The sequence below is a fragment of the Semicossyphus pulcher genome, unplaced genomic scaffold (genome assembly GCF_022749685.1).
Source record: "Semicossyphus pulcher isolate SPU_LCO1_2020_fin unplaced genomic scaffold, fSemPul1.0.p SCAF_15, whole genome shotgun sequence".
NCBI lineage: Eukaryota > Metazoa > Chordata > Actinopteri > Labriformes > Labridae > Semicossyphus > Semicossyphus pulcher.
In genome coordinates, this window is record NW_027211659.1 from 2,666,847 (window position 1) to 2,677,087 (window position 10,241).

Sequence of the window (10,241 nt, forward strand, 5' to 3'; positions counted from 1 at the left end):
TCCTGGAAAGTCTTTGGACCACCCCTAAAAGTCAGCGAGAGTCTCCTATTGGTCTGATATGAAGTGAGGTGTCAAATGTCCCACAGGGCTTTGAACGCAGCACATACTTTTCCCCGAAGAAAATTGGACTTTTCTTGCGAAAAGATTTGAACCGTTTGGTGGAATAAACCAGTTTTTGTCATCACAATGTAGAAAACTAGAGGATTCGCTTCATATGAAGGTTTTTTTTATGCAGAAGTTGAAGTTAAACAGAAGTTTTCATTAAGTTTGTGGGGCTCGGTGGGTTCAGGGTGGCAGTCATTGGGTTGTTTTCGGCACCAGAAATCACAAAAAACTTAAAATGTCGCACCCCGAACACACAAAAAACGGGGAACAGCCGACGTTAAACGCAGAACATGAACAAAACGGAACCTTAGTAAACCCGAGAGCTGTTTGTAACGTGTGTAAACGCCTGTACCGGGACCCGAAAATCCTCCCGTGTCTGCACACCTTCTGCTCGGACTGTATCGGCCAGCTGGAGCCATTCTCGGTGTCCTCGCGCAGGGACTCACCGGAGAATAAGACAGGGGAAACGGTGGAGAAGGACCGACCAACCGTGACTGTCACGGTTCTCTGTCCGGAATGTGACTCCGAGGTGGACCTCCCTCCGTCCGGACCTCAGGGGCTGAGCACCGACCACCTGGCTCTGGATGAAGTGTTCCTGGAGACCCTGGTGACGGACGGCCCGCTGGGATGCGACCTGTGCGGGGAAGGAGGCGCAGAGAGCCGCTGTGAGGTGTGCTGCGTCAACCTGTGCGAGTTCTGCTGCCAGGCACACAGGTACGATTTGTTCTATTCTATTCTATACTTTACTTAACTTTTTATTCTATGCTTTTTTTATTTGATTTTAATCATTCATTGTCAAGTTTTGTTGTGTTGTTTTTATGATGACATGCTTAAAAGGCGGGTTTCTGTTCACTTTTATTTTATTCCTCCTTCAAGTTAACAAATACATTAAATTACATATACAGTTAAAGCTTAATTGACAGGAAAGTTCAGGGAACAATTCTGCCAAACTATAAATGTAAACATTTATAAAGTATGTGGACAACGCACTGTTTCATTTTCCTTATGTGTTCTGGTCATTTGTATTCTCTTGTCTTAGCAGGTGACAGCTGCACTCATCCAATCAGAGTTACTGAGTCTCTAGTCTGACGTATTGTAATGTAAGTATCTGTATCTGTTCTCTCCTGTCTGCAGGCGTCAGAAGCGAACAGCCTCTCACTCCATTCAGCGTCTGGAGGAGCTGAAGTCTCGTGGTCGTCTCTGCCGCCCCGTCCTCTGCTCCCTGCACCCGGGCCAGGAGCTCCGGCTCTTCTGTCAGCCGTGCGACCTGCCCGTCTGCCTGGAGTGTGCCGCCACTCTGCATCGAGACCACCGCTGCTGCCCTACCAGAGATGTCATCGATCGCCATGGAGACCGCATCCGAGAGCTGGTCACTGTGCGCCTGCAACCTCGCCTGGAGCGTCTGAAGGACTCACTGGAGAAGGTTTAACAAAGTCACTTTTGAAGTTGCACAAATTTGGGTTTCATGGCGATAATATTGTGTCAAGTTTTAATCTCCCCTTTAGGCTTCTTCACACCCTTAAACTGTAATTCTTGCACTTTGAAAACAACAATGTAATGTTTGTTGTAGATAAGCAAATCCTGGTACTTGCAAGGTAGAATAACTGACAGCTGAAGCAATCTACAGAAACAACTCTATAACTGTTTGTATCTATTACTTATTTTATTGTTGCACCCCGAAATATCTAAAAGTAAGACTCTTCTTAGACTTCTTTCTTGCCACTCTGTTACAGGTGGACTTATCCCAGGAGGCTTTGCAGGCACGGGTGGATGCAACAGCGAGTGAGGTGAGGGCGTTTGCACGAGCGTACGCCAGCGCTGTGGAAGCTCACTGTGTGTCTCTGCTGCGTCGCCTGGAGGAGCTCCGTGTCCAACGCAGGTACGAACCAACAGCACAGTTACTATGAAGAATGCCGAGTAATATTATGAACACTCTTTGGGAAATGAATGAAGTTTAAGCACGGACCAGGAATAAGCCAGAAGTCATTCATTCTTGACACTTGCAACTCTCACTCTGGGTAGTTTGAGACTGATTGGAAACCCCTTTGGTTTGCGTAGTTTTTACTGATTCTGATTCAGGATTGTTTTGCAGACCTGACCTCTGACCTCCCTGTGCAGGAATGAAATAACAAAAAAATCTTAAAAAAAAAATAATAATAATTCTACTTCCTTATATCAAGTGTGAAGAGTACATTTGTTACGCTTCTTATAGTCACATCATCCTTGTCCATCAGAAACCAGCTCCACCTGCAGAGGGCGCAGCTGCAGCAGGCTCTCCTGGATGTCGGCGGCAGTGTGGACTTTGCAGAGAGACTGCTGAGCTGCGGCTCGGACGCTGAGATCCTCAGCGCCAAAGGAGTGACTCTGAGGAGACTGACCAGCCTGGCAGAGAACAGCTACGACCCCCACCCGGCCACTGTCGCCCCCGATGACGGCAGCAGCATCAGCTTCCTGCCCGGAGAGCCGGCGGGGGATGTGGAGGGATACCCGGTGGTCGGGGTGATCAACTCGAAGACAGTGGATCTCAGCAAGTGCACCATCGAAGGGGAAGGTAAACCAGCCAAGTAACAGTCATGTCAGGATAATGTGTTCTGATTTTTATACTGTAAACAAATCCCATGAAACTTTCCCCCAAAAAACATGAAGAATAACTTCAGTGTTGTCCTGTTACTTGCTGATCTACTTCCTCTTCCTCTTCATAACAGTACCCATGTGTATCATCATTACAGTTATGTTTTCATCTCAAAAGCTGTGGATGCTTTGGAGCCCCAGAACATCTGTTTTTCTATACATAGTTATTCGTGCTATTTAGCTCTAAAAGAATACCAGCACTATTTCTAGATCCCCCTGTGGGAGAAGTTGCAGGCAGGCTGAGGGGGGAAGGATTTGGGGGAGGGGAGGAGGACGGTGACGACTGAGTTCTCCCGGAGCAGTTAAACACTATTGTTACCTTCCTGCTGGTTCAAAGGCAGAGATTCCTGCGGGACTGAAGGAATGTTGAGGTGACTGAGCAGGCCTGGAGGCGGTGCAAAGAGGGGTTGTTTACACATAAACGAAGCATGCACACAAACACAAACAGACACTGTAAAAGAGGGAGGTCAAAGATAGGTGCATGTGTCTACAAGACAAAAGACAAAGAGGGCAGACATGTAGTTCACCCTCCGGTGTTTAACAGTGGAAGAAAAACACACAAACACATTGAACAACTGGGCAGTTTGAAGACGTAACTTTGGGCTGTTGGAAATTGAGATGCACATTTTCTGTCACATCAAGGTGTTTTAGTCATGTTGTTTCTCTCTCACACTCAGAGCCGGCAGAGATTTGCAGCAGCTTGTCTCTGTGAAAGAATCAGTCGTGTTTACCTGTGCAGGGATAAAAAACCTCAGCAAATAAGAACTTACATCTCCATTGTCGTCGTGTTTGACTAAATTACAGTCCTGGCATTGTGTCAAGTGTTTGTTTGGGTCCCCTCACCTTTCGGTGAACTTCTATATAAATCCACACTTCCTTTTTGTGTTTTATTGTGGTTACGTGTGGTTATAACTTCTCCTTTTTATGTAGACTGAGGATTTGTCAACTCTCAGTGTCACTTCATCTGCTGAACCCTGCTGCTTTTTCTACCTTTAAGTTGTTTGTTGCTCCCGTCTCCGTCGACCACATCTTGTGACTCTTTCATTTAAGGGTGCAGATAAAGCCTAGATTTCTGTGTTGACTCTTAGAAAGCAGAATTCACGCAGGCTTATGGACGATTATCCCCTCTGTGTGTGCGTGTGTGTGTTTGATAAGAGGAGGATTTGGACCACAAGGCTGCACAGCGATGGTGAAACGTGGCCACAACAGCTGCGTCTGTAACGGGGACAGCTGCTGAGTTACCCGCATTAGCAAGAACACAGAAATATTCACAGATAATTCACACCTATTAGTAACATTAACAGTAATAATAGAACAAGTGGGGCAAATTATAGTAATTATAGCAGCAGAAGGAGGTTTTTATGGAGTGCTAATAACTGTGCCAGGTTCTGTTTGATTAAAAGAAGCCTAAATGTAAAGAAAAAGTCCTCTTTTGTATATTAAATATCTAAATCTGACAAGTGTTTTCAGCTAATTTGGCTGGTTAGATGTCAGGTTCCTCCTCCTGCTGTGCAATACTAATATGAAGTCAGTGACTCTGAAATGATGAAGGTGTACTCCAACAGCATCCAGGCAGATCCCCCTGCAGCTCCTGCAAAACACTGAGTCATAACAGGTGAAAACAGCGTCGGATCGTTACTTATCGATCGGCTAATAGAGTCTGACATGACAATGCAAAGCAGCATTCATCACTGAGAGAAGCACAAATGATTCACACGACAACAACGCCACAACAGCTGATGAATATCTTCAGCGTTTGTGTCCCTGAAGCTCCAAACAGAACAAGTTTAATGAAACACTAAATAATGATTTCAGCTGCACTGAAGCTCAGCTGTGCCTGGAGTCGCACTGAAACTGACTGCGACACCATGTGTGTAGAGGAAGTGGCTTAAGCATTCTTAGGGGGAGTTTTGAGGGTGTGAGATTGTGTGTGTTTGTAGCCTTTAGGGGCACAAGACGTGTGTAAGGAGTGTCTTCATTTTGTGTCTCATTAATGTGATGCAACTGTGCAGAATCAGTTAAACCTGGAGAGACAACTTTGTAGCACAGTAGCACAATGGTGATTGAGCCTATGGCCCACTGATGAAAGCCTTTGCATCTGCAGTATTACAGACTGGGTGTCTGTGGCGACTTTCGTGGAAAAAATCACAAGCGGCGCCCAGTTAGTGACACGTTTTCCATCAGCCAGCAGTGGTTGGTCTGCCAGAGAGGGTAGGCGGAGCTAAGCGGCTGCTTTTCCGCTCTCTGCAAGTGTTGTGAGTAAACAGTAATCTACTATGGCTGAACAAACAAAGAAAAGATGGATGACTACAGATATAACTTCAACAAGAAGTGAAAATCCAAAGAAAAAGAAACAAACTCGACGCTCAGATGAAGCAAACAGTCTGAAAAGGAAAGCGACCGTCAGCCAGGAAAATCAAGAGTTACAACCGGAGCCGACCGTGGACGTCACACATGCAGCACTGTCTGGATATCTGGGAAGTGTGCTCCTGCAATTACCGTTTATCGCCATAGGTGGCGCCAAAGAGAATGAAACTGAGATCCGCGAGATTAGCACTTTAAAATGTGTTTTGTGCATGTGTGTGAGTTTCTTGTGCATTGATGTATTAACTGATATAGGATTTTTGACACCAGTTTGATGCAGATTTTAGAAGGTAAACGCTCACAGATTTCCTGTTAGCAGCTGATATATTTAATTTTTGAACTGGAATAAAAATAGAACTTTTCTGGGACGATTGTCCATCGATTTTGCACAAAAATATATAAAGGTACTTGGAATGCTGCTTTTTTTTAACATTATAGAACACATTGTAAACCCTTTCTAGTGTAAGCTACCATTTGGTGCTCTGCTACATGTGCAGACAGTGCTGAGAATATGGTATGCTATGCAGGCAGAGCACTCTGTACGTGCTAACACAATTTCTAAATCATGTCAAGCATTGTTTTCTGCATATTTAACTGTAATAACAGCTTTCATATCGGCACATGTTGGAAAACTAATATATCTGTGATAGGCCCAAAAATATAGGTCGACAAATATAGTAAGGGCTTCTCTGTATATGTCTTTGTTGGTGCATCATTGTGACCTCTAACCCTCTGCTCACAGGTCTGCAGAAGGGCAGGGAGGGTCAGCGGGGCCACTTCACCCTGGTGTGCAGAGACTCAGCCGGGGAGCAGCTGGCCCGAGGAGGAGAGAACGTCCTGGTCAGCATCGTTCACAAGGAGAAGAAGAACAGGTGAGTGTTTGGCCTTCTGCGTCCATATTTAAGCTTCCTGAGGTTACTCTGGTTCACCGAGCAGGAAGGAACGGGCAGCAGGCCAGGTCTCGTTTTGAGGAAGTGTCATGGAGAAGGAAGTGATGGCTCTGTTTGTGCTATATTCAGGGGTCACAGTGAGGGTTGATCCTGTTTTAGGTTCTGAAAGTGAGAGTCAGTTTATTTCACCGTCAGCCTCACAGCTGTTCAGGGCGGGTCACAGAACACTCAGCAGCTGGGGACTGAGATATTTCTGTCTCTCTAACTGAAGGAGCCGGAACCTTTTATAGACATTGTTGAACACATAAATAAATTATTGTCATGTTTTGTTTTCCCTTCAACTTTGATTTAGTATTATTTAATCTGTCTTTACATAGAAATGTAGAATCTGTCGGCACGCGACCGGATTTTTAGTACTGGAAGTGTTCAGGTTTCTGTTTGTGGTTTGTAGTCTGAGTAGTATTGACCAATCGCGTATCAGCTGGCTGCGGCTTATGCAGAAACAACTGTCAGTGTGGAGAGCGAAAGCAGACATCCCGGCTCCCATCAGCGTCATCTGACAACGATTGAGCTTCTTATTAATCTCTATAAACGGACATCTGCATGCTAACAGCTAACAATCCGTTGAACTTGAGATAAATTCTCTTGATGCGGTGTCACAAAAGCCATTCAGCGTTTAGATTTCCTGACTTCCTCGAATGCATCCGAGGGCTCCGCCCTCCGTTCAACAAACGTCTCACGTTAATGTAGTTTTCTCCTCTTGAGGACAGACCTGACAAAGCTTCATGTTGTTCCTAATCTGCATCATGATGTTGTTCTTTCAGCAAACTGAAGAGCCGTTAATTAAAGTCGATCACAAGAAAATCTGTTTCTGTTTGGGCTTCATCCCGCTGCAGTAAGCCAGAGTGCAGCCTCTGTGTAACTTACTGTTTACAGTGAGACTGAGACTCAGCACAGACAGATGAACGGGCGCTCCTCCAGGGGATGGGACGAACCGAGAGATGACAGCGTTTATTTAGCAGACATATCTGGAGGGAGAATTTCACTTCACTTTGATCTGAACACGCGGTCGCTTCTCGAGCTGCTAACTGGACTGTAAACAATGCAGCGCACCGAGAAGGACATCTTGACTGGAAGTCCTTATCGCTAAACGCTGGCTAAACCGGACACACCCGACATGTTCGCCGTTGTTCCCAGAGGCTTTATCGTCAGACTATAGCTGACGGGTTCTGAGATTGATTGTTCTTCAACCTGAAAAGTGTTTTAATTTAGCATTCCAAACTCAGACTCTCAGACTCTGAAAGTGATCAGCATTGGAGAGACTGATCGCATGTTAATGCCTGAAAATATGTGTATTATGCATATTGTTTTTCTGCCAGTAAAGCGAAAGGAGTTGAGCTTGGATCTCTGGTTGTCTCTGGTTTTGAATCTCTGGATAAATCCTCCTCAAACTAAGAATCAGCTGATTCAGAATCAGAAAGTGATGATGACAAAAAGAAACTGCAGGAAGACTTGTTTGTTTAAGTGATTCGCAGAGTGTGCGATGAGTTGTGTGAAGGAAATTTGATTAAAAATGCAAGAAATAAATGCTCTAACATGAACTGGTATTTTTGTGAGAGGTAAGATATTAGTTTGTTCTGTGTACATTTAGCACGGTAGTGACGACGGTGGTTGACAACAGCGATGGATCGTACAGCGTCTCATACACACCTGAAGAGGCAGGAGTCTACTCAGTGTGGGTTTGTGTCAAAGCCCAACATGTCAAGGTACAAAACCAACCAGCAAAATATTTTAAGATGCATAAATCATGTTCTGCAGCTAAGCATGATTAGAGAGTTAAATGTGATGTAGGACTGAGCCGTGGTGTTGCTAGCAGCTCACAGCGTAGCGCCTCAGGGCTGCTATCATCATCCTGATATCAAAAACCAGATTAACTGCAGGCAAAAACAAATTAAACAGGCTTTCTACGACAGCTCTGATTTAACTACAGGGATGCCCGCTGAGTAAAGACTGACATCCGGAGTAATGACCTCTCTGTTTTTATTGAATGTAGGCCTGTGTGTGTCTGTCTGACTCGCTCCTGCAGGGTTCTCCGTTTACTCTGACTGTGAAGAGGAAGCTGAGGCGTCACAGCGGGACGTTTCACTGCTGCTCCTTCTGCTCCAGTGGAGGAGCCAAAGAGGCTCGCTGTGGCTGCGCGGGAACCATGCCAGGTACACAGAAGACGTCTCACAAATGTCTGCTCAGACAGTTTTCATTCAGTTTATCACAGGGAACAAACAACAAACAGGGAAGGCTTTGTCTTCAAGAGGGTAGTGGCAGGGAACAGGTGGAGGAACAATTTGGATCCAGGAAAAACACTTTATTCTTTGTTTTTTAGGTGGATTGAGAGAAATAGATTGATATTGTGCAGGAGTACAATCTCTTTACTCTGTATGTGCAGTCATATTTAAGCTCATGTTCATGAGAAGAACACAGAGAGAGAGAGAGAGAGAGAGCTTTTCTTAGCCCAGGATAAAAAATCACGACGGAAAGGAAGGAAGGACTTTAAAACCCCAGAGTTGTTCCTGAGCTCTGCCTGTCTGTCTCTCTCCTGTCTGTCTGTCTGCAGGAGGATTCAAAGGCTGCGGTCACGGTCATAAAGGACACCCGGGGAAGCCCCACTGGTCGTGTTGTGGCAACACCGTGGAGCAGTCCGAGTGTTTGCCTCAGAGCGTGTTGGCTGCAGTCTCGCCTCGCGGTCACCTGCGGACCGTGGAGCTGTGAGGTGACACACACACGAGGCTGAGAGGATGGTGCAAGTCAGACACAGATGACAGCAACAGAAAGGTTAGAGCAGCGGGGGAGGATAAGCTGGAGATTTTTGGTGTAAATCTCAGACAGACTTGAAAAGGTCAGACGAGGAAAGAGAAGCTCTGAGGACGGAGTGACTGAAGCAGGTCATCAAAGTCTCTGTCTCACTTCAACTCCGCCGGATGTTCAGGTAACTGTCGGGTTAGTTTGAGCCTGATAAGAGACTGAAATAAATACAAGACATACACAGAAGTTTGGGCTAAATATTATGTGGCCCAGTTTACTGTTTTTTATGCAAAAAGACAAAACCTCATTGCCTTAAACCTGCACTCTCTCTTATGGCCAGCAGGGGGCAGCTCCACTGGTTGCAAAAATAAGTCCGATTGTTTGGAATCAAAAGCAAAAATGGCCTCTGTAAACATTTTCTTAGTCCGTTTATAGTCTCAATCTCTAGTTTTAAGTCTTATTCAATACAGTGTGATGTTCAATTTGTTAATTATGGTTTAATTTAAAGTAAAATAGACGACAGCTGGGTCTGCTAACGTGCTACCACAGAGACCTGAAAATGTTAGTGTTTGAATTGAACTAAAACACTCTGTGAGAGGTCAGCTCTTAATCTTTTCACTCAGTTTTTTTTTTTTACCTTTTTTTGAAAGCCGAAATTAGCAACCAATTTAATAACACAGGCTGCATCCTTCGAAGGATGTATTTGAGGACTGATTGTGTCACAGCGGCGTGTTGAAGGTCCGAAGGTTCCTACAAATGCGTCCTCCTTTTCCTGGGCCACGCAGGAGCCATCGGGTGCATCTTTGTGTCACCTAACGTCCTATTCAAACGAGATAGCGGCCGAGGAAAGCACGTTAAACGTACGTTTTTGGTTTCAACTCAATCAAATAGCTAGAGATACAAATGTTAAACAAAATGAAAGAGGCCTTGAAACATATTATCTTACCTTATATCTAAAATATAAGGTTAGGTTAAGTGACATTGGTTATGCTAGCTAGTTAGCCGGCTAGCAAGCTGTTGCTAGGCGACAGGAGCGGTGTTTGTGGATGCAAGAGGAAGTGCGGGAACAGCTGGTGACGCAAACAGGAAATCCTGAGTAGTCCAGACGTCAGGCTACTAAAGATGCATCCTTCGTAGCCTGCGTCCTTACAAATGACAACAAACCTCGCTCCCCTTAAGCTCCACCCTCCTGTCGAAATCTGGTCACTTCCTGCTCCCATTAACCCAGATAGCGCAGTCGGAAGTGATAAACTCAAGGCTTCATAACAGACGTCCAAAACCCAACGGATGTCGTCACAGTGGCGATGTCCACGTCTTAATTTTTACACTTTTTATTCACCAGCCATCCTCCAACCTTAAAGCTGCTTTTAATGTCAAAAGTGCTGAAACCTGCGTTCCACAGTTTATCCTGAATGCAAAACAAGAAGAGTCATAACACTGATGAACTTTTTG

At 45.1% G+C, this 10,241-nt stretch overlaps 1 protein-coding gene across 1 annotated transcript; it reads left to right on the forward strand.

Annotated features, from left to right (window-relative positions):
* The first annotated feature begins 340 nt into the window (after nt 1-340).
* On the forward strand, nt 341-9,418 carry trim45 (tripartite motif containing 45). Its single transcript, XM_069663413.1, has 8 exons — nt 341-819; nt 1,240-1,528; nt 1,839-1,984; nt 2,340-2,656; nt 5,843-5,972; nt 7,642-7,756; nt 8,077-8,203; nt 8,602-9,418. Exons 1-8 carry the CDS (start codon nt 341-343, stop codon nt 8,754-8,756), a joined length of 1,758 nt encoding a protein of 585 aa, XP_069519514.1. The 3' UTR covers nt 8,757-9,418.
* Nucleotides 9,419-10,241: the final 823 nt, after the last annotated feature.

What these genes read in the sequence shown, in the direction of transcription:
- trim45 (XM_069663413.1), top strand. Translation starts at nt 341, where the DNA reads ATGTCGCACCCCGAACACACAAAAAACGGGGAACAGCCGACGTTAAAC. An exon ending in TTCTGCTGCCAGGCACACAG is followed by an intron (nt 820 to 1,239) that starts GTACGATTTGTT and finishes TCCTGTCTGCAG; the next exon opens with GCGTCAGAAGCGAACAGCCT. An exon ending in TCAAAGCCCAACATGTCAAG is followed by an intron (nt 7,757 to 8,076) that starts GTACAAAACCAA and finishes TCGCTCCTGCAG; the next exon opens with GGTTCTCCGTTTACTCTGAC.